This window comes from Atractosteus spatula, chromosome 8, assembly GCF_055471065.1.
Source record: "Atractosteus spatula isolate fAtrSpa1 chromosome 8, fAtrSpa1.hap1, whole genome shotgun sequence".
Taxonomy (NCBI): domain Eukaryota; kingdom Metazoa; phylum Chordata; class Actinopteri; order Semionotiformes; family Lepisosteidae; genus Atractosteus; species Atractosteus spatula.
In genome coordinates, this window is record NC_142713.1 from 5874811 (window position 1) to 5899497 (window position 24687).

General features: G+C 40.1%; 2 protein-coding genes across 3 annotated transcripts in view; one reads left to right on the forward strand and one right to left on the reverse strand.

Moving 5' to 3' along the window:
• The first annotated feature begins 2177 nt into the window (after positions 1–2177).
• klhl42 (kelch-like family, member 42) lies at positions 2178–8641 on the forward strand. The gene is made up of 3 exons (XM_088923757.1): positions 2178–3300; positions 3950–4143; positions 6733–8641. Exons 1-3 carry the CDS (start codon positions 2510–2512, stop codon positions 7179–7181), a joined length of 1434 nt encoding a protein of 477 aa, XP_088779883.1. The 5' UTR covers positions 2178–2509; the 3' UTR covers positions 7182–8641.
• Positions 8642–10518: 1877 nt separating this feature from the next.
• LOC148829105 (peroxisome proliferator-activated receptor alpha-like) overlaps positions 10519–24687 on the reverse strand; it is a 67037-nt gene continuing 52868 nt past the window's right edge. For both annotated transcript variants that reach the window (XM_088923416.1, XM_088923417.1), the window contains exons 6-7: positions 20402–20852; positions 10519–18300 (exon numbers count right to left, since the gene is read on the reverse strand). In XM_088923416.1, coding sequence (XP_088779542.1) covers positions 18056–18300; positions 20402–20852 — 696 coding nt within the window. In that variant the 3' untranslated portion in view covers positions 10519–18055. The remainder of the gene's footprint in view (positions 18301–20401; positions 20853–24687) is intronic.

Sequence of the window (24687 nt, forward strand, 5' to 3'; positions counted from 1 at the left end):
AGTAACGTTTCTCTCCGGAAGATATAAAAGGTTGCAGTACGGCAATGTATTTGGGACAATATTAATGGTCTCAGTAATTACCGTAACGAGTGAGAAGAAATTGCAGAGATCAAATTCCTGCCTTTTTCATGGCTAGTTTTAGATATGTTTTTCTATATCTAACGTATGCATATCTAAAGAAGAAAACTTCTTGAATCTGGCATCTACGGAAAATGTACAGTGCTCTTTTGCGTTAATCCCAGTAAACCAAACCATGTATAAGTACAATAAGTTAGATTTTTCTTGTTTTACATTTTTTAAATAATGCGATAGACTACATTTTACAGTAATTAAAAATCTGTACGTTATAACGCAACCCTACGATACACAAATATATATATATATTTCTTAATATGTGTATATTAAGCTCTGGCATGTCTATTAACACCAAATGTTTGAAACTGCACTGAAACAGCATCTTCGAGTTCTTATATATATACGGGTATTTTAAAAATGAAATAAAAATCTCAGATATCCAATATTCTTCATTAACATCACAGATCATATTCTGAGAGTCACTATAATCTACATTTAATCTACCCATTTCCCGACAGAAAGGGGACTCATCAGAAATCTTTATTTCACAAGAGTCTCTTGCATTCCTCGGTAAAGAAATATATAATGTGTGACAATATGTATCATGTCATTTACCACATATTGTCTATTGTTATGTTAGTTACTTGTATATAGTTTAAGAGCTGTTCTGTGGGCAGGAGTGACACAGCCCTGTGTCTATGATCTCAAAAGACCATTGCTGAGGGTACTTTTTAAACAAAAGCAAAGCTGTAAAACTCTATTCTTCATGTATTAGTTTTTATTTTCCTTTCCACCAGGGTTAGTCCTGAAGGAATTAATTTTACGAGAAAAGTACAGATCATTGCAGAAATCAAAAATGACTTAGCTACAGAGTTCTATGTGAGATGGTTTGAAAATACACAGATGTTTGAGGGATGACAGTGTTGTCTGTTCCTTTTCTGCAGTTTTTTAACAAGTTTAGTTCAGCTTCTGATTAACTGTTTTAACTACTAAACTGTACAAAGGCACAGCTACACACCCTTTAACACATAGAATTGTCTTGTACTGACACAGAAAACAATAGCATATTTTAAGTTGTAACAAAAGTAGATTGCATTTGACCAAAGGTTTAAAATCACTAAATTAAAGTAATAAAACCTTTGCACTGTTTTTTTTAATAAAAGTTAGAAATCGCTGTTATTGAACGTGTAATATATATAATGATAATGCTTCGTTGTAAAGTGCTAGTAAAATACTCCAAATATGCAAAATATTATCTTCACTCTATAATTTGAATTATTAGGTTTGGTAGTTTCCCCCTGTAACTTATAATCACTTTAGAAAACATAACATGTGATGGGAAATGCTTTTAAACTGTGTCAACACATCACCATAGATGTGAATTACGTTGTTCCTTGCTGATGTTTACTCCAGATGCTCGTGTTGTGTTCGTGTTTTTTTAAACTGTATATTTGTATATCAAAAACTACAAACGAAGGATAAAAGGTAATCAAAAACAAAGATAAGTGAACAGAAAACTATTCTGCCAGAGGTAGTTATACCACAGAATAAAATAAGTTTCTTTTTTTACATACACTAGTTGTATTTTTTACAACTGCGTTTACGTTTTATTGCATTTCCAACATATAAGCAGAAGGAGGCAGTAACGTTAGACCATTTTGTTTTAACAAGAACAGAATGTAACGCCTTTAAAAGCATCTTCTCAAAACGCTTTACAAGAAAAGGTAAAAAAAAAGTTAAAACAACGAAAACAGTAACAAAGATATAAGATAAAATTACCAAAAAGAAACATAAGTGTTTAAGATGCAGTAGAAGATGCGACTATATATTACAATTATAAATAAATATTCCTTTACCATATGACATCTCGCGAATTATAACATAATATCAAAATCCTTAAATATAACAATCACATTTAAATGCTTAAAGATAAAGTTTTGCAAATCAATCCAGAACAATTCTGCACATGGGCAGACAAATACAGGCAGCATTGTGCTGTGTTGTGGTTTGGTACAATACCGGAAAGGGAAGTGACGCAGCTGCCGGATCAAACAGGAAACAGCTCTTAGCTGTTCGCGTTCGCATTACTTAGAACATAGGCTAGTAAAATATTCGTGCAAAGTTCATGCGTTGATATGACTTTCTGAAACTCCTTGAAGCCGTGCAATTTATTTATATAGCTGTAATAAAACACGTTTTAGTAAGAAGAAAGTCTGCGACAATCTATGTGCTCCAACAATTTCTGTATTAACAATCAATGGATGTACAGTATGGGACTGAACATTACCTTATATAGGCGTGCTATTTCTAAGTAAGGGGTTACAGGCGGATTTATGGCCCAATGTAAGCAATGGGCAGCTCCAATTTTGGAAAACACTGTCCCTCGCTTTAAGGCTACCCTAGGACATGACCCGACATAATAATAGCAATTTAAATGGGAACAAACCAGGAAAAGGCAAAAATGTCATCCGAACAAATAATTGCAATTGTAACTGAGGATAAGACTTACAAAGTTAGCAAAAGTAAGCTGATAGAGAAGAGCGACTATTTCCAGGCGCTTTACAGCTCCGGGATGAGAGAAGCCGGAGAGGACTCCGTGCGGCTGCAGGGACTGAGCCGCCAGGGGCTGGAGTTGGTCATTGAGTTCATTAACACCTCTAAAGTGCAGATCGAGAACGAAACGCTGGAGGACTTGATCGAGGCGGCCTCCTTCCTGCAGGTGACCTCCATCCTAAAACTGCTGCTCTCCGAAATAAGGCTGGAAAACTGCGTGGAGCTGTACAACCTTTCCGACGTCTACGGGACCCACGACCTCAGGGCTGCCTGCCTCCGATTTATGAGCTGCTATTATCACCCGATGCTGCGGAGGCAAGAGTTCAGGCAGTTACCTGCCGCGTTTAGGGACCAGGTGCGAGAACTGCGCATGAGAGGGACGGCGACTTTAATTGCCGTGGGCGACTTCGTGGGGACCTGCCTGGACGCCGCTCACCAGGACGAACCCTGGTCCATGCTCCGCTACAGCGAGGCGGACCAGCGATGGATGCCGCTGGCCAGCAGTCTGCCTCCCGACATGGTCAACGTGAGAGGTTATGGGTCCGCTGTTTTGGATAACTACCTGTTCGTCGTCGGGGGGTACAGAATGACCAGCCACGACATATCTGCTGCACACTGTTACAATCCCTGTCGAAATGAATGGACCCAAGTCGCATCGCTGAACCAAAAAAGGTTACTAAAAGTTACTTCAACTGACACTGCCGTTATTTTGGACTGTAATATCAATTACAGTGATACTCAATTACATTACACGGTATTTCAATATGACTCCTTGGACTGGTTTCACAGACCCAATTAGCACAATTACTAAGCTTGCTTACCCGACGTAACGTCATGGAGTCCATGATGCTACTCAAGATCTTTGAAACTGCTGCCATGAGTTAAGAAACGCCCTTCCAAACTAATGCTGCCGAAAACTTCTGTTTCTGCTGTAAAAATCCCGTACTCTACTAGACAAAAAGGGAATGCTCACATTCACAGGCCTCAAGTTAGGAAAACAGCTCATGCAAATCATAAATTAGTTTTAATTAATGATTTCATTTACAAAGCGCCTTTCCAAACCCAAGGAGGCTGAGCTATACACTAGAAATGTAACTGATATTTATCAGAATGCAGGTTAATGTTTAAACTGAGCTACTCTGTGTTTGTTGTTATTGTTATAGTTGTTGTAACAAGCATCATTCGAGATGCTGTTTTTTTATATAATAAAAATGCGAGGGATGAGGAAACGGAATCCGTATATCGCATTTTAGAATGTGCTCTCGGTGCTGTTGCCGTGTGCAGAGCTGCGGTACATAACGTTGCTATTTTTCTCCCACAGGTCCAATTTTAAGCTGCTCGCTGTGAGCGGGAAGCTGTACGCGGTAGGCGGGCAGTCTGTAGGCACGGTGGAGTGCTACAATCCCGAGTTGGACTGGTGGAGTTTTGTAGCCTCTCTGCCCGATCCCTTGGCAGAATTCTCGGCCTGTGAATGCAAGGGAATGATATACGTCATGGGCGGCTACACTGCCAGAGGTCAGTAATTGAAGAACCTGCTTATTGAAATCACGCAAAAAAAAACGGGAATGGTTGTATCAGGCTCTAACCACAGCGCAAGAAAGAGTCTATTTTGGCAAGTAATGGGCATTAGGCTCCTGAGTAGCTCAGGCTCCTCTATACTGTCTGATTAATTCTTTGCACAATCCTGTCAAGCAAATTGCACTATGCACATTGGACTTTATGTACCCCACTCCCTGTCAGAAATGTCTGTGTCTACATTGTCTATAGCATTGTCTTGCCTGTATTGGCACCGTAGACCTAGAGAATGATCTCTCGCTCCTCTGTATACTTGTGTATGGCTGGATTGACAAATAAGCTTAAATTTGATAAGGCAGGGTACAATCTGGACAGGGCGCCAGTCCATCACAGGGCATACACAACCACATAGCACAGAGTCTCACAGCAGGGCCAGTTTTTCCCAGGAGCCGGTTAACCTGCTTGTATGTTTTTGGACTGTGGGAGGAAGCCAGAACACGCAGAGGAAAGCCACACGAAAACAGAATTGAACCCGGGGCCCTAGCCTTGCGTGGCAGTGCATCTAACCACTGCGCCACCGTGCTGCCCTGGAGGGTTGAAGTTTCGATTTAATTGAAGCCTTAAATAGAGTAACTGCTACAGACAAAGAAAACAAAATAGTTGAAAGGTTAACCTTACAGTGGTGTATCCATCTGCACTGCTGTATCACAGCACTTGGCATTTTGTTTATCTGTGTTCTTGTGGGGTTTTCACAGTGTCCTCATACCTTCCCAAGATGTGCTGGCTACCACCAGCCGTGTCTTTGTGCCAATTGGCACATGCAATTGTGCTTTGTGCATCCTGTTAGGGTGAAGTCCTGCCCTGCCCAGGTGCTTCTGGGAAGGGCTCTGGATAATGGGTGGATGGGTGATGGATACATCTGATTAAAGCATTTGTAAGGCATTTGTAAGCCCAGAAACTGAAGGCGAGAGGCCCTGAACATGATTCAATTTGAGATTATGCCCTATCAGACACTGAAATGTGGCTGAACGCACCATGTGACATGCAGTTCATCCAGAACATTATATTTGTGGATGAAAAATACTCCAGTGAAGTAAAAATAAAAGTTATTTCTTCATACGGTAAATGCAATATAATAATAATTCCTTACCCTTATGTGGCACTTTTCTGGATACTCCACTCAAAGCGCTTTTCAGTTAATGGGGACTATCCTCTAACACCACCACCAGTGTGTAGCCCCACCTGGATGATGCGACAGCAGCCATAGTGCGCCAGAATGCTCACCACACACCAGCTCTCAGTGGGGAGGAGAGCAGAGTGATGAAGCCAGTTCATAGATGGGATTTATTAGGAGGCCATGACTGGCAAAGGCCAGGGGAAATATTTCCAGGACACCTGGAAAAAATCCATGAAATCCGTAGTCTTTTCAAGAAACACCGTGGGATTTTTTAATGACCACAGAGAGTCAGGACCTCAATTTTGTTTCTCATCCGAAGGACGGCACCTTTTTTTACAATAAAGTGTCCTTGTCACTATAATGGGGCATTAGGACCCACCCAGTCTGCAGACTGAGCACCCCTACTCACCCCTCTAATACCTCTTCCAGCAACAACCTTAGTTTTTCCCAGGAGGTCTCCCATCCAGGTATTGACCAGGCTCACACCTGCTGAGCTTCAGTGGGGCTGCCAATTGTGAGTTTCAGGGTGATATGGCTACCGTTAACGCAGTGATAGCCAGGCATTGATTTAACTGTAAAGGTACACCTCCCTCTTTGCATTGACTGCTATTCAGTTGGATCTAAAGCAGTTTTATGTACTTCATCAGTCCTGCCTTTCTGCTGGTGTTTGTTCCAGCTGTGATTTCAGTTACTTATTTAAACCTTTAGTTAAGGTAAGAGTTTGTATAATTAGGTCTTTATATATATATTTTTTTCAGTTCTCAAACCTGTTCCAATCCATACCAGGGAATTATCCACTAACCTTGCTGGAGCCGAAAACAATTAAATAAGTTTAATTATTAGCTTAGTTAAGTGACTTATGGCTTAGATATATTAAGTAATAATAATAATAATAATAATAATTGCTTACACTTATATAGCGCTTTTCTGGACACTCCACTCAAAGCGCTTTACAGGTAATGGGGACTCCCCTCCACCACCACCAGTGTGTAGCCCCACCTGGATGATGCGACGGCAGCCATAGTGCGCCAGAACGCTCACCACACATCAGCTCTCAGTGGGGAGGAGAGCAGAGTAATGAAGCCAATTCATAGACGGGGATAATTAGGAGGCCATGATTGGTGAGGGCCAATGGGAAATTTTTGGCCAGGAGGCCGGGGTTACACCCCTACTCTTTACGAGAAACGCCCTGGGATTTTTAATGACAACAGAGAGTCAGGACCAAGTACCAGCTGACCTAGGGTTAGATCAAGACTAAAGGTGAAAGACTCCAATTAAGAGCATGGCAAAGATCCTTTTTTTTGGTATCCATGGAAATGTTTTACAGTAATGACGGTTTTGACTCAGCTTATCGAAAGATTCCGGCAGTCTGAGCCCAGAGCCCTCAACCATCGCTCCCTGTCCCCTTCCAGACAGGAACATGAGCATCCTGCGCTACTGTCCCAGCTCCGACGCCTGGTCCTCCTTGGAGACCTGCCAGGTGCACGTCAGGAAGCAGCAGATGCTGTCACTGGAGGACACCATCTACCTCGTCGGGGGCTACATCCACGACATGGAGCCGCTCAAGAAGGCCGGCCAGTCGGAGGACGTCCTCATGGTGCAGGCCTACGACGTCGGCACGGGGGAGTGGCGGCGTGTGAAGGAGAACACTTCCAAATCTGGGCTCAACCTGACGTGCACACTGCATAACGACGGCATCTTCATCATGAGCAGGGACGTCGCCCTACCCACCAGCCAGGAGCACAGGGTCTTCCTCAAGTACAACATCTTTTCCGATATGTGGCAGCCCTTCCGAAGGTTTCCAGCCTTCGGCCAAAACATGCTGCTGTGTTCCCTGTACCTGCCTAACGTCATCATGTAGCGTGCTCACTCCAAGAATCCATTTATATATATATTCCCTGTGGCTCTTTAACTGGAGCTGTGCTGAAGAGGTTCTCCGTTCGTGAGTCGATGTGGTGAAAGGTTTGCTGAGGACTCCTGTGGGTTCGAGCATGCGGTTAATCATTTTAGCCTCCAGTTTTCCTCCATTCCTGCAGCGGTGCATTGCTATAACATTCCAGTTGACTTCATCCCATTTCTTGGCCACCGCAACTACAGCGCTAGCGCCCCTCCCCTGACCAAAAGGATATATCCAAAAGAATAAGCGCTTATAACTCCCTTTCCATGCATTGTCACTGAATTGTGCCTTTATTGTGTTCAAAGCGATAGACAGTGCCGTGAACAAGATGTGTACTCTTCCTTCGAATAAGTACGTTCATTATAAGTTACATCTAAGTTGTTTTTTCTTTATTTAATTTGGGTCTTTGTATATCAGATCTCAGCTGGGCAGTAATTAGAACTGTCGCAGAATTGAATCACGACTGGTATAGGGCTGTGGTAATGAATTGAGATAATGTTTCTAATTATTTTAAGACGTGTGTATTGTTTTTTCAGTTCTAAATTATTTACTCATACCAATGCATACATCCATATACTACATGCCCTCTTAAGATTATCGACTAATCACAAGCAACTGCAATGTCAGTTGCAATATACTGTAAAACACTTTTTGTTTTTATGTGGAACTGACTTGATATTTCCGTTTACTGTCCAGATCTGTCATTTTTAAATAGTAAGAACAATTACAAAGGAGAAGAGGTTATTTGGCCCATCAAGCCCAAATAACTCCTTTGTAAGCCTCCTGGAAAACAAACTTATGTATAGTTGTAGAAATTTTGTTTTTCCCGTGACAAATGTCAACAAACATACCTTACTTAAAAAAAACACTAAAAAACTGCAAAGATTTTTGCTTCATTTTCTGTGTGTATAAGACATAAAACAGTTTACATACTGGCCCCCATTAATGATTAACAGTCTTATAATGTATAATTATGTGTTCAAGGAAGAGAATTGCAGTGCAACAAAGCACAATTACTGTATGCTATTAAGTCTGTACAGAGAGCACTTCAATAAAATACATGCCTTCCTATAAATTAAAATGCATCATTTCATAATTGAGCACACAAGAACCGACGATACAAATGTAAGATTTTTACGTTTTTTAGTTACTTTCCTCAAACTCAGGAATAAACCTTGCACTACAAGTTACGTATGCATGTTGCCAGTCTTTGCACATTACTCATCTTAGCTACTTAAATCCAGATAACAGATAAGGAACTCAATTGTACTGTTAGTGATGTGACATGCAACACTCGATGTAGTGACAAATTACTAATTACTACTAATAAAGAGTCACTACTTCTCAGATCTAGTCAGTCCAGAGTGTGCATATTACAGACTCACTACTTGGGTAAAAGGAGATAAATATAATTGTACTGTTAACAATGGGACAAAGTGCAAAATGTTTATTTTATGTGAAAGTGTGTTGTAAAGACAACTATTTTGGAGTTATTTGGGAAAGCATCTTCTGAATAAATTACAGACTGTAAATAGTGTGTTGCAGACCATGCATTTGTGTTCACAGAACAATTTTGTTCTTCATGGCCACTGTTTAAAAAAAAGGAGAAAAGTTACCCAAGTCTTGGATTTTATGACATACAGACTGCAGTACTCACAGGGATTGGAAGGGGGAGCAGTCTGATCACAGGAGAATAAGTAAAAGTGAGAGTCGGGGGAGACATTGCATTTTCAGAAGCAAAGGAGGTAGACTACCAACAACAACAGCTGAACAAGTTCAGAGCCAATGAAAAGCAGCAGACACTTTCTCCAGGAACAGGGATGGGAACAAGTAGTCATACCATGGTTTTCCATACCTTATTTGCTATACCCCCCTGCTGAAAATACTCCAAACGTGTTGCTGAAATGTAGTTAGGGCTGTAAATACTAAACATTGCATTGGAGCAGTATTATTGGAATACAGTGCTGTTCACTTCCTTCTCTGCTAATGTGACCTAAAGTCAGGCTGATTTATCGGAGAACATAAACAAGAGACTAGATCCTTTATCACTTGTTTTTGAGGGGGATAATGTTTGATGATTCAAGCTATGTTAACATTTTATACTCTGCTTCATGTTTTATCAACTTCCTTTGACTCACAATGCTTACATGGTAGAATGAAGAATGTACAACTCTCTACTTATGCGCTTAGACTGCAATAGACTTACAGAGTTTATAAGCAGATCTTCATTATAAATACATCAACATAATCTTCTAAAACGATTGTCCAAAATAGACGCCCCCAGTTTGAACCAATATACTGTTTTTTCAGTTGCAGGATTGTGGAAAGAGCAACGTAGATTTCCATTACCTCCCTTGGTGAGGATAATACCAACGTTTCAGTTATATTTGCTGTTGAATCCACACACCACTCCTCTAATACAACCTCAAGCGAACAACATCATGCTGCAGGAATGGGGAAGGATTGGACAGCAAACATATGAAAGTACAGAAAATATGCTATTTCTGTTCATACTGTTCTTGCAGCTCACAGCCCAACCTGTAATTTGGTGGGTTTTTTTTTATTTTACTATTCTGATCATGAAGGGAATAACAATTCTGTCCTCTAAAGTCAATAATTATAGGATAGTTGTTTTTTTTGTGATACTGGCTAGTGGTCATTACTGACCACTGCACACTAGACTGACCAGGTGTCAGAGCCTGGAACATAAATACTGTCAGAAACACTTCATAAGAGCTAGGACTTATTTCTAGGCCTCTTTCATTTGTGAAAACAAAGAGAAATTCATATTTTTTTAATCACATTTGTCCATGTCTATCTAGCAGCAACATTAACAAATACACACACCATGATGTATTTATATTTTGTAGAAAGCTTTCAAGATTTCCTCATAAAGATTAAGTCTGAAATTAGAGATGTGGTCATTCAGGACAACATGTTTGGATTAAAAAATAATTATTAAATGGGAAACAGATTACAGATAAATGTTCCACCTTGGGCAACAGAATTAGTGGTGTACCACAAGGATCAGTACTAGGACTAAATGATTTTCCTAATTTATATCAATGATCTAGACCCTGAAATAATTAGTAACTAATAAAGTTTGCAGATGAAAGAAGGATTTGCTAATCCTGTAAAAGCAGCAAATAAATTTCAGGTTAATTCAGAGTTCATGAACTAAAGCTCATTATAAATGTTTGCGTCATTGAAGATCTACAGGTATTCAAACTGAATGTTCATTTTCATCGGTGTGTTCGTTGCATCCTCCACAGACAATGAGAAACAGCAAGGAGGTACAGGATGAGACGAGACACTTTTTTCATTTTATTTTTGTAATTTTTTTAAAATCCATTAATGTCAAATTATATATTGTTTAATTGGCTAAAGATACATTCATCAAACATTTACAGTATTAGAAACCCACAATTACAGTTAAACAACACCATCTTTGACAGACTGTGTCATCCAGTCCCTTGTGTTAAGTGCTAGCTACAAAAACCACCACATGAGTTCCCAAAACTGGAAAAAAACAAACCAAAGAAATTTGGGATCATTCCTATTACTGTAGCTCTATAGAACACATTTGTCATGTTTCAGTACAGAAGGAATTAAAACATTTCATTTATTAAATAAAGTGCAAATATTCAATACATAGCACTAAGCACTCTTGAGGTGTGCCACAGTGGAAAACTGCTATAAATTTAACAGGAAAATTAACTTATCGCCAACAGTAGCACGTGTGTCCTGAGCTAATATAAAACAAGGAAGACAATTTCCCTGATACATCTTTAAAATCCCTTATCGATTACAATAAAATTTTAAAAATGTTATGCATAAAAATCGTATAGAAACGTTCAAATCAAACAGAGGCTAAGAAAAGCATACGTACTATACCTCTTTAAAATTTCGAAAGAGTTGTATTAAACTCTTTGCAATTGTGGAACTTCTGGCTTCACTACTGAGCTGGGCAGCACAGAAGCCATCACCAGAAAGGACTGACAAATTGTTCGGCCACTGTCTGAGGGAACATCCAATATCACTGGGCATAACTGCATAACCTGTCCATTTAGGTCCCGTACTCCTGCCGAGAAATATATGCTCCTTAAAATGAAGTGTTTTTGTCTTGCGAACAATATTTAAATTAACAGAAGGTTCAGACGAGATAACACTAGATTGTGTCATCTAACAACTTGCTCTGCAACTGAAATATAGTAAGAGTTAGGCCTAAAAATAGCTTTCATGTGTTGCTTTCAGCAGATACACTTGAACAGAACATAAGCAAAAATGTGTGTCTGTGTAGAGCTCTATGAATGTGCACGGAACAACCAGAAGGCACGGATTGAATGCAATCTCTTGCATTACATACAGAATGTGGTCTGAAGCACTTAGAACTCAGACCTAAACAAAGGATTTGGAACAGTATCCTGGCATGTTGAAAGCAGTGCATTGTTGGTATGACACCAAAACATTAATTCTGCTTACTATGGAAAAGGTCTAGATAACACAAAAGTTCTCACTGGAGCTGCACAGAAAACAACAACATACTTTAGGTACGTTAGGCAGGCAGGCAGACAGATAATTGGAGATATACTCTTGCTCCTTGGCCTATAGTTTGCTCTTTTAAAAGCCTTCAACACTCAAAGGAATATAAACAAGCAGTCAGAAATACCAGAGCTCCACTGCACAGAAGTTATTGGCTAGATCAGGGGTTTTCAACCTGTGGGGCGCAAGCACCTGTCGGGGGGGAGATTACGAGACATTTCGGCGCAAACACACAAGTAAAATGAAAAAGAATGAAACGACTGCAGCGAGCATGTTTCAGTCGTTAACGCCAATTCATTATTCATCCACTAGAGAGGGGTGTTGCAATCTGGCTCACGTCCCTGGCTGAGCAGGCTACCTGCAGTCTATTCTCGTCGGCGAAGGCTACGGCAGAATCGAGACTTCGCCTTATACCACGATTGTAAAGTTATAAATGGACCGGTGGCTTACTCTAGTTAACAACAGCGGTGAGCATGAAACTGTTAATGAATTAAATTAATGAAAGGCGCTGAAATGCATGTATGTATACATAATGTCAGTTATATTGTGTGACAAGAGTGTTCGCATTGTTTTCTTAATGGGTTTTGGGTTGGGGGGCCGCAAGTTCAAACTTAGACAAACGGGGGGCACATGTCAGAAAAGTTGAAAACCCCTGGGCTAGACTGTAGCAGAACATACAGTGTGCATGCCAGGACACATGGTTAAATATAAGGACAGTGAGATGATGAGCAATTACGTACACTAAATATTAACAGAAAAACTGCAAACATCATATTCCCTTCCGCTACCTGACCGTTCACATGAGATCACCGCAGCGTTCAATGAAGACTACCCTGTACTCTCAGAAGAGATGCTTGCTAGGAAGTGGGTCTTAGGAGCACAGAATCTGTGTTGTACAGTATGTGTGCAGGATTTGTGCTGTATAATTGAACTTGCAGGAGCATATCAAGGCAAGGAAAGGTGATGGAAGGGCAGAATCTATCCTATGAGTAATGGCGAGTCAGAGGAAACTGATTTTCAGAGTAAAAATATGTATGTATGCAAAACACATATACATAAATATACGTTTATATGTAAAAAATAGACTTGGGAAGTCGCTTGTCCCCTGTAATCACATTCTCACATGAGGTAAAATAATTTCCTCAAAAACTGTCACATACTGTTCAAAGTTCTGAGTGTTTGTTTACGTTTAGTGGGCTCTGCTGCAAAACAAACTTCCCCTAATTACAACTTGAACTAAACCGACAATGAAACACTGTTAATTTGGAAACGTGTAATATCACGAACCATTCTAAGAGACAAGTTTGAAAAGAAAATTACGATTTACATAGAGAGAACCAGCAAGATCTCACATGCATCCACAGCCATTCATTTTTCTTAGCATAGAAAACCAAAAGAATTGGGTTTTCCTAAATTTTTGCAGGTAATGAACTTGAAGTAAGAAACTTGGATGTCCGGGACAAAGAATTAATTGTAATGTGGGTTGTTAAACTGATGAATCTTCAACAGATTGTTTGATATCCATTTGTCCATTTTCAGAAGTTTAGTAGTGTCTGGGGAACACGTTCTGTATCTATCTACAATGGACAAATTGGCCTTCATCACCTGTCGTTACTTAGCTTGGGGGTCACCACAGGAATGTCCCAAACGAAAACAACTCATTGCTACAATAAGGACATTGTTTAAATCAGTATTCTATGTACATTGCACTTTCAGAGCTTATTTTGTTTATAAAAATCTTTTTTTTTGCTTCAGTATAAAAATATGATCTGACTTACTCACAGCCTGTTTGTAGAAATAGTATGTAGTGTACATCATAACCGAGAATTTCTCCAAACTGCATAAGTACTACCTAACATATTTAAATCGCTTGGAGGAAGATGAAAGCAAGAAAAAAAACTGTTAAGGAGAACAGGTGCTAAATTATACAAGCACAGCTTCAAAATGCTGTCATGTTCAGAGAGTCGTCAGTGAACAATACGTCACGTGACGAGCACAATTATCGGTGGGAGGGGGGCAATCTTTATTTTCCACAAGAACCCTGCAATGAAAACAGCTGACACATGTCTTGGGACCCACAGTAGCAACTAGAGCAAGGTACTTCCACATCGTATCTGCTCATGTAAGCAGCAAAGTAATGAGTTAACCATTAATTCCCCTGGGTGCGCCAGGTCGTGAGCTTTTAAAGCAATGTTACGAGTAACGCTCTTCAGCTCCAGGTTATAAGCATTCGTTAAAATGTCTAATTCATAATGACACAAAGAAGAAATAAAAAAGAGACACTTCCGTGTTATTATTGTAAAGCACGTTTGTTAGAAATAGGAATACAAAGCGTAAAAGCCACTCCATTCAACGATGTATTCGCTACTGACTGAAAACCAACTTTAAAATGCGAAAAATCTCGGACGGGCAATGCATTTTTGGCACAGCCCGAAACTCGCAGAGAGATTTTTTTGACAACAGGTTAGGACCGTGCAACCAAGACACCTGTACTGTAAATGTACAGGAGACACAGAGATGTTGGGAGAAGCTTTCTGAAAAAAGCACCTCGGAGAGCGCTAACATTAGCTTTAAAATTGCGCAAAAGGACGGCGAAGCAGAGAGACACAGGTCGAACGGAAATAGTGGACTATTTACAGTTGCAGTCAGCATTAAGGGAAGACACTGAATGCTATTTTATATTCCACACTAATAATGAGAAAAAAAATCTACAGAAAACCAGCTCGGATACCTTATTTCACAGGATCCTTAAACTGACAGTGCAATTCCTGAAGCAGATTTACCAGAAACACGTGTTCTTGGGTGAAATTCTCTGCTGGCTTTTGATGACAGGCTCTACAGCCTTTTTAAAAAAAAAAATCTCACGTTGCCTATGTTAAGACAAAAATACAGATTCAACTATTATTAGCCCTTGAGATTCACATTTCAAACAAAACTCAAATCGTACACCCTTGTGCTTTACCAAAATTATTTAATTTTTAATTAACTGAGGTATCAAATGGCGAGATATTTATTTTAAACACTAGCATATGAGATCCAGTGTGTCACAGCTTAGCATTTATAGATGGGATAACCCTATTATTATTGTACATACATTTTATTCAATTAAACCTTGATGTTCAAAGTAATTACCCAACAATGATGACAAGTATAAAAGCAGGGAAATCAAGGTAAGAGGACGCCAACAGATTGCTTACATTTATACACGGAAAGAAATTATATAAAAAACTAACAGCACTAATGTTTCAAAAGTATTCTCTATGTAGAAAAAGTTGTCAAAGTTAAAAAATATATTACTTTAGAAACATGTTTTTGTCACAGAAACATGAGAGCATTATGCTAACATGAGTACTGTAATAGATCACAGCCTCTTCCCTCACTATTCTAAATTTCCTCTCCATTCTTAATTCACGTAGCATAGAGATTTAGACTGCTGAGAACATAAAGAAGAAAACCTTCATTTACTGCCCACTAAACTAAATTTTCACTTTTTCAGGGAGAACAGTTCATAAATCAAACTACATTTAGCTCTCGGGGAGGATGGTGAGACATTTTCTGTCTTTTTCTACCACTCGCCCACCTAACTCATTTCATTTTGAATTTTTAAATCGGTAAACCAAGTGTAGCCAGTAGCCATGAGAGAAACAGAACCTGCACTCCATAATAAGCAGTGCGTCAACACACATTACAACAGAAAAATAAATTGGCAACTGAATTTAGGACCCTTCTTTTCACAGAACGCCTTGACAATAAATAATTCAATCAATAAAATAACTCCTTGTCTTAAAAACAAATATGAACCTTTTTTTTAACCAAAGCCATATGCAAGTCAGCAATTACTTTGGACTGTACCTGCTTTAACGGCATAGCAGAAGTTCTCCTGTGGTGTGAAAATGTTTGTCTTTGGCCCCTGTTGTGAGGTGAGTTATCCGTTTAGGTCTCGGATTAATTAAAAACTTCAATCCAGCAGCCAACAGAAACCATTCAATTTGACAGTGAGTTGTGTGCCAGAGGTTCCTTGCATTTAAGAAATCTGCGTACATCTCATGTAGTTCAAGTGGAAGCCAAATTGTGTTTTTAAAGGCTTATATCATTTTGAATAGCAGTTTAGTGACTATCATGAGACTTCTAAGCTCTGTATAAAAGCCGCATATGCTGTAGTATACACAATCAGTTTAGTCTTATCTATGAACGTGGAGAACTAGCTAAATGATTTCTTACATTTTCTCAGTCTTTCCAAAGATGTGAGCTGCCAGCCAGATTATATTAGAATTGAGAATTGCACGTCAATAGAGACGATGGTGATAATTTCACAAATAATGGGAATTCTGTTCAATGCAAGTTTTAACCTTGAAATAACGTTCTGCGTTACCGTACTTTGACTCATTCTTTTTTGACAGAAGAAATCTCTAATTCTAGGCAAAACATCGCTGCACTAAGGATGCGTCTATCAGACGCAGAGGAGCAGGTTCAAGCTTCTCGAGAAGTTTTTCCGAAACGTACAGGCGAGCAAAGCGATCGCTAAGGAAACAGTAGAGTCAAGACTGGCAGCGTCAGGAAATGACACCTAACACTGAAAGCTGAAGTAGGCAGCAGGGGAGTCGCTCTTTAAGATCCACCAGTGGATACTCCCCTAAATAAACTGATTGTCTGCTTTGTGAATTTCAAACTTTTCCACAATATTTATGAACAGTGACTGCTGTGTAAATGACATATAATGAATAGTTTGAACATTCTAGGCTTCGTACGAAAGAAATTCCTACAAAAAAATCTGGCCTTCTATTTTGCACATCTGAAATGCGCAGAGAGAGTACGTCCTGTAAGAGCTTAAGAACTCTGTTACTCTGATGCACATGTGGAGTATTTTTTTTGCCTTTTGCCTTGCTGCACAAACATAAGGTTTCCGTAGCGCAAGCCGTTTTCAGATTCTAGCAGAATGAATAGCTAGAATTAAAGCAGACCTGTCCAACCCTGTGTAGTTATGATGAAATGACAGATACAGACAGAACTGTGCTCCATGTGGTAGACATTCCTGACGTTAAAATGTGGGCCAGCTTAAAAAGAGCAGCCCACAAAAAGCACTTTCTACAAAAAAAACGTCCCACTGCATTATAGTACACACTAAAGAAAATAGTGGAATAATAAAAGCAGTGGACTCATCTTGTGTGGTATACACAAACGCAAAGCACTTAGAAAATATTTCTAGCCTGGAACTTCAAGAAAAAGGCATAGAATGCTAAGGAGAAGGTTAGGACCTTTACTCGATTTTGCTTGTGAATGCTCACAGGCAGGATTTTCTTGTACCATAAAAAATTCAGGATTTGTTTCTGTTGCAGAAAGCTCTACAGTACGTTACATTAGGTTTTGAGCAACCTTTGTTTTTCCACTCTTGTATTTTGTCAGTATACATGTTTTTTTTGTCTTTCCCATAAAAAAATCAGATGTTTCAAGTACCAAAGATTCGGTAGTGTGTGCAGCATATTTTTAAAACGAGAAGCCTCAAGCGGCCGATATTCTGTAGTAAAAACGGACAAATTAAAATGAAGCCACACTGTAATACATGCAGCCTAGCCACAAAATGGCACATTGCTATACTATTGTAACCAACAGAAATAAAGTAAAACGTAATGAACGGCAATGGAAGAGCAGAATCGCAGCTACACTACAGAAACTGAGATGGAAAACGGAGGGAAGCTCGTAATGTTACCCCAACAGCCTTTCAGAGAGAATGACAACAATGACAAGAGAATGACTTCAAAGTGTGAGAAAGAGCTGCTAGATGCTAAAAGGAAGCTCTGCGTGATGCGCAGTTAAAACTGATAATTAAGTTTAAAAATACGTTCATACGCCCATTTGGAAGAGGTTCGAAGGGGTCAACTAGAAAAAAAAAATGTCCTGACTTTTCTGGCAATTGTGCCTACATTTTGACAGCTCGTTTTAACAGTATTGTGCCCTACACCACACGCAGCGTGCTCCGAAACGAGGCAGGGGGGAAGCTTTTAAGCCGGAGTTGGGAAACGTTAAAGAAAAAAAACCCAGCGAAGAATTGCTATTCTCTAAACGCAGACTGCAACGAAGGTGGGGCATTTACTCTTTAAAAAGGAGGGCTTAAAATGAAATGAAACGAGGGCATTTTAATAGTTTTTACCAGGTTCGAGAAAGAGCCAGTGCAGAAAAACGACGTGGCTGCACAGAGCTCGTCGCGGTTTGTGTTCTTTATTGCTGCCGGACGTTTGGTTGGAGGACGGGGGGGTCGGGTTCGAGTTCTGGCGCGGGGGGGGGGGGTGGGTTGGGGGTCAGTACATGTCCCTGTAGATCTCCTGCAGCAGCGGGTGCAGCGAGGTGTCCTCGGTCTTCTTGATCTCCTGGACGAGCTGGGCGTGCTCGGTCACCAGCTGCCGGAGGTCGGCCAGCTTCTGCAGCAGCTTGGGGAAAAGGAAGGCGTCGTCGGGGTGGTTGGACTGCAGGTGGAGGCGGAGCACCTGCACGATCCTCTCCTGCATCTTCTCGATGTGGCCCACGTTCACCAGGCCAGGCCGGTCTAAAAACACGGAGCCGTGGTTTTAAAAAAAGTAGAACCGGCTGAGGACAGTTTATTTTGGACAGAATAAAGTTAAAAAAAAAAAACAGAAGATGGTGCAATGGTTAGCATTGCTGCCTCGCAGCGCTGGGGGCCCTGGGCTCCCTGGGCTCAATTCTAGACCTGGGGGGCTGTCTGTGTGGAGTTTGCATGTTCCCCTGTGTTCACATGGGTTTCCTCCAGGTGCTTAGGTTTCCTCCTACAGTCCAAAGACATACTGGTAGGTTAACTGGCTTCTGGGGAAACTGGCCCTGGTGTGTGTGTGTGTCTGTGTGTGCCCTATGATGGACTGGCGTCCCGTCCAAGGTGTAACCTGCCTTGTGCCCGTTGCTTGCTGGGATAGGCTCTGGCTCCCCTGTGACCCTGAATTAAGTGAAGCGGTTAGAAATTGGATGGAAAAAACAAAAATAGAATTTTTTCCTAATGAACAATCACCAGGACCTTAACAGTGGGACATCTTAACATGTGGGATCATTGATGTTTCAAGCAATTGCTACTTCCATCTCTTCACAGCAGGGGGAAGAGTGCACATTGAAGTGGGATGCTGCAGTTTTTGGCCCACATACTGTAACAATCTAACTGTGGATGAAGAGCTCTAAGTTGCCAAAGAGTGGGAACCAATTTAGATTACTGGCGACTGCAAAGGGACTAATATTAATGTTGTTTTTTGCAATGAGATGAAAATATTAACTCTGGAGGTTAATAGAAAAGTTTTCATTTAAAAAAAGTGAGTGTTTTTTGCAGTTCTTCACCTAATACACTACAAACCAGTGCGTTATCAGAAACATTTATCACTTATACATGAAGAAAGCTTCGTGTTCTCTAAATAACTCCATGTTGCTATTTATGAAACAGTCTTAATAGTAAGACAATTTAACAGTAATACTACTGTATAATACAGCTTTTCAATGCATTGTGTACACATTAAAATGTCAATTTCAGAATATGAGCTCAAGGACTGCAAAATGATAAATATCCTAAAAAAGACAAGGTCTGTAAAGCAAGGAACATGCAGACACTAAGGATATGATTAGAAAAGCTGCATCTTACCATGTAGAGAGTTTGCAAGCAATTCTTTAAATTCTTTAACAGGAATGTCAGCAGAAGAGGTACAGACGGAAAACAAATTACTTTTTGCTACTTAAACTTTGACTTTCCACAGATCATTTCACTGATATAGCTTATCTGAACAAAAAGTATCAAAGTAAGAATATACCCTTGTAGTCAAAGTCGTTGTATGAAAATTGAGTGTGATTCAAATGTAATTGCTATTAAAGTTATTCAGTAAATAATTATGGCAACATCCATTCTGAGCTCATAGCAGCTAGATGTTGAGTCCATTATGATTTCTTCCTTCAAGGAGATTCTGAATGGTATTTCTTCTACACTGTACAAGAAGCGTTACAGTTGTAGAAGCAGCTCTATGAACATAAAGATGTTGGATGACAATTTCACTTGTCAGGACGACCAAAATCGGACTTTTTTTTCATACCTTAGGTTGATGTGGAAAAAAGCTTTGCTCAATTTACAGAGGTAAATCTTGAATAAATTAATCTGCACAGCATTCTTCCCCATGTGTGTTCATACAGTAGCTTTAAAAAGCTTTAACTAGAATCCATCCATCCATTTTCAAATGGCTTTTTTCAGTAAAGGGCTGCGGGAGAGCCAGAGCCAATCCCAGCAAGCAATGTGTACAAGGCAGGGTACACCCTGGACAGGACGCCAGTCCATCGCAGGGCACACACAGACACAAACACAGACCCACACCAGGACCGATTTCCCCTGAAGCCAATTAACCTACCAGTATGTCTTTGGACTGTGATAGGAAACTTTTTCCAGACAAAACCTACACAAACCCAGAGAGAGCATACAAACTCACACAGATAGTACCCCAGGTTCTGGAACTGAGCCCAGGTCCCCAGGACTGCTACCACTGAGCTACACGAAAGCTAACCACTTAGTCACCTTGTTGCCCGTGAGCCTAGAAAATAAAAGTGAATGTCATAAGCAAAGATAAAAGTTATTTTTTTGTTTGTTAAGCCGATTACAGTAGGTCTTTTACCTCCACAGCAGATAATAGCAGCAACAAAGAGCGCTAGGTCGCTGTCGTCCAGCTCCAGTGCGTTGAACTTCATGGCGAACTCGAACTTGGGCTCCATCATGTCGCTGAAGGGCTTGCGCAGGCTCTTCAGGAACTCGCGCGTGATGAAGCCGTTGCCATAGGCAACCAGCAGGCCGTCCTTGTTCATGCTGGAGGCCAGCATGGCGAACATGGCCTCATAGACCCCGTACTTGAGCAGGGTGACCTGGTCGTTGAGGTCCAGGCCCACGAACCCGGGCACGGACTTGGCAAACTCAGTGAGCTCCGTCACGGTCTCCACGGAGGTGCACTGGCAGCAGTGGAAGATGCGCACCTCCACCTCCTTGTTCTGGATGCCGTTGTTGCCCACCATCTTGGCCACCAGAGTCTTCTCCGCCAGCCGGAGGGTGTCCATGTCGTGAATCACGAAGGGCTGCCAGTTTTGGGAAAAGGGTCAAGAATGAAAGAAACACAGGGATCAAGAGGACAGATCACCCATCATCCATCTATCCATTTTCTAACGGCTTCTTCGAATTCAGGGTCGTGGGGGAGCCGGAGCCTATCCCAGCAAGAAACAGGCACAAGGCAGGGTATACCCTGGACAGGACGCCAGTCCATCACAGGGCAAACAGATACAAACACAGACACACACACTCACAACTAGAGGCAGATACTGATTTCTTCCATTGTAAAAACCTGGGTGAAATATACCTTTAGAATATTCACTACAGTAAATCAGTACCAATTGCTAATCCAGTACTGTCTTGTAAACTATTTACTCCCCTTTTAGGGACACACACACTCACACCTAAGGTAAATTTTCCCAAAAGCCTGTTGACCAACCAGCATGTCTTTGGGAGGAAACCAGAGCAGCCGGAGGAAACTGCCGCAAACAACATGCAAACTCCACACAGACAGCACCCAGGAATTGAACGCCATCACCTTAATTTCAGATCAATTTTGTCAGCCTACAAAATGAGGCCTGGATTTTAGCAAACAGGAATGTGTTTGTCAACTGTCAGTCTGGCCTTTCTCGGTTTATCTATATTAAACCTTACAGCATTTATTTATGTATTATTTTCTTAAATCAACAGAAAATATTAAGCATTTTAAATACATGTGATTAAACATATGATTAAAAAATTACTCACAACATCTGACAATATTAATCCTATGACTATGCATGTGACAATACTAATAATACAATATTATGATATCATATGACTTATGATAAAATACTTACTGTGTGTCTTGTGCTCGTAATGAATACTTGCTTTTTCAGAAAAAAAATGATGTTGCTTTACCAGCTTCAGAAGCAGAAAATACAATGCTATATATTAAGAATAAACTGTTTTTAGATTTGTAGGTCCTACTCAGTGCCTTAACCAACCAACAAACAGCACACTTGTCATTGCTGTATTTTTCTCATTCTTCATTTTCAAAATGTTCACATTTCACAAACTTTTACAGTCGACAGTGGATTAGGATTTGTAAAATTTGTAACATGTAAAAGGGTCTTCTTAGTAAAGTGAGGTAACCCAGACATCCACAATTTTAGCTTTCATTTTTAATATTGTTTGGTATGTTGGTGTTTTATATATTAGTATATAGAAGTAAGGAAATAAAAGCTGTCAACATTTGCGATGTAAATGGCTGCAAGTACATCTCTATCCAGCAGATGGTGCTATTTAAATTCCCAATATAAACAGCATCTTTATTTCCTAAACCAAGAACGTCTATTACAGTCTCAAGTCATACAGATTGTGTGTGATAAAATAAATTAACAAAACTAAAGGATTTTAAAAGAAACAATCAAACAACAGCTTACTGCTATACCAGGAATAACAAAGCTGAGGAGAAAAACCTGATGACAAGAAAACAGTGTTCAGACTATAAACACACACAATAGTCAAAAGTGATTGACTGTTAAGAAAGGTGATTGTTTTAACCATGGGAAAACCTTTGTCTATTAATACAGACAAATAATTTGGGAATACTTATTTTCCTGGTGATTATTTGGACAAAAGGAAATCTCACGCTACACTAAGTGAATCAGCTCAAACATTGATCAGTTTCATGTTGCTTTCTACATCTATTTGAAAGCTCAAACATTTTTCATCTCTGCTAGACTATGCAACAAGTCAAAGTAATTTTATTTCTGTTCTGCATGTACTATTTTCCAGAGTCCAGGGTACACCCTGGCTGAAACATCAGTCCATCACAGAGCACACACTCACACCAGGGCCAGTTTTCAATTAACCAATTAACCCACCAGTATGTCTTTGGACTGTGGGAGGAGACTGGAGCACCCTTAGGAAACTCACACAAACACTGTGGGTGAAATACTGTTCTCTCACTGTTTGTTCTGAGGATCTTCCTCTTCCTTTCTGGGAATATGCAGTCTTCTCTGTTTTTTTTACATTGAAAACTAGCTAGAAAACCAAAATACATGTGAATGAATTATTTCTACCGAGTTTAAAATGGCTTGGAATTTTTGGGACATGGGATGAATCACACTTTTAGGACCCTTTTAAAGTGGGGAACTAATTTCAGGCTGAAGAAAACCACATTTGTCCCAAGAAAGCCTAAACTTTACAATAAAACATACTAAAAATGCACATTAATTTTTGGGGTGCTGGTTTTTGTTGTTGTATAATGTCTGAATGTTCTGTAATATTTTTTATTTTTTTCCCTTTGCTTTGATTTATTTTTTAAACTTGAGGCTCATGAAATGTACTGTACATGGCAGAATGGGGCATGTATAATGGTATCATGTTCTAAAATTATACTGAATGAAATACGTATATATAACTGTCCTGAAAGGTGTTGAACCTATGGAAAAGAGAGGGCATGATCACTTTTGCAGACTTCAGGGAGCTACTGTAAGTTGTCTCATGGTGGAACTCAACTGCTTTTTACCAGTTGGATATCTTTTTCAAGTCAGACTAGCAACGGTGGCACAGTCAGCATTGCTGCCTCGCAGGTCTGGGGTTCTGTTCCAGACATGGGGTGCTGTCTGTGAGGAGTTTGCATGTTCTCCCTGGGTTTGTGTGGGTTTCCTCCGGGTGCTCCAGTCTCCTCCCACAGTCCAAAGGCATCTCATTTCACACAAGAAACTGACAGTTCAAAACACAGTGCTCTTACTGCTATTTTATCTGAATTAAACACCTTAGACCAGCACAACTGGAATGGATGAATTCAATACAAGTACAAAAATGCACAGAAAGAAATGGTGTCATTAGTCAGCATATACAGTTCTTGTATTTGAGCATTTCTTCAAGCACAATCAAGCAAAAATTAACACATTAAGGAGCCCCCATAATGGGATTTTCTCATTTCTCTCTCCTCTTTAATCAGCAGCGGTCTAGTAAAAGGAATGGCCTGGCCTCCTTCAGACTGCTTCTTATCCGCAGTCAGTCTGACACGTTGATTATAACAGCATTTAAATCACTCACTGAGCGAAAAATGAGCAAATGTACGCAGCTGGAGTAAGTTGTAAGTCTATGTCCTGTTTGTGTTAATAATTATTTCAATGTCGAGCACATTTGGCAATGTTCCACAAAATGTGACTTTCTCCCCTTTCAAACACCAACCACAGAGAGGGCTTGCTTTGAGTCTGATCTGAGAAGGGCAGTTCTAAAATAAACAAGTGCTTCTAGGATTGTTACATGTTTTCCACAGTTTGGTCTATTCCTGAACCAGTGTCACAGACCACAACTCAGATAAAAATTTGAAAAGAGGAGCACGAGAAAACCATTAATAGTTTGCTTTCATTTTCCAACAGAAGTGGAAAGATTTGAAGCACTGAATCCTCATTAACAGCTTCTCAGATTTACTGTTCCCCATCATAGATTGTAGACACGATCATATTAATTAAAAACACTTTCCCTTTTTTGAGCAAAACCACCTTTTCAACCAATGTGGAATTAAACCACTTATCCTCATGGACCAAAACTGTAAGAACTGTGCAGGTGACAGTGGAAACTACAGCAAAGTGAACTGAGTGGTGAAGCCATCAAACACCAACACTGACTTTCACTTCCAATAATGGTATCACATGTGGAAGACTATAAATAATAATAATAATTGCTTACACTTATATAGTGCTTTTCTGGACACTCCACTCAAAGAGCTTTACAGGTAATAGGGACTCCCCTCCACCACCACCAATGTGGAGCATCCACCTGGATGATGCGACGGCAGCCATAGTGCGCCAGAACGCTCACCACACATCACCTATCAGTGGGGAGGAGAGCAGAATAATGAAG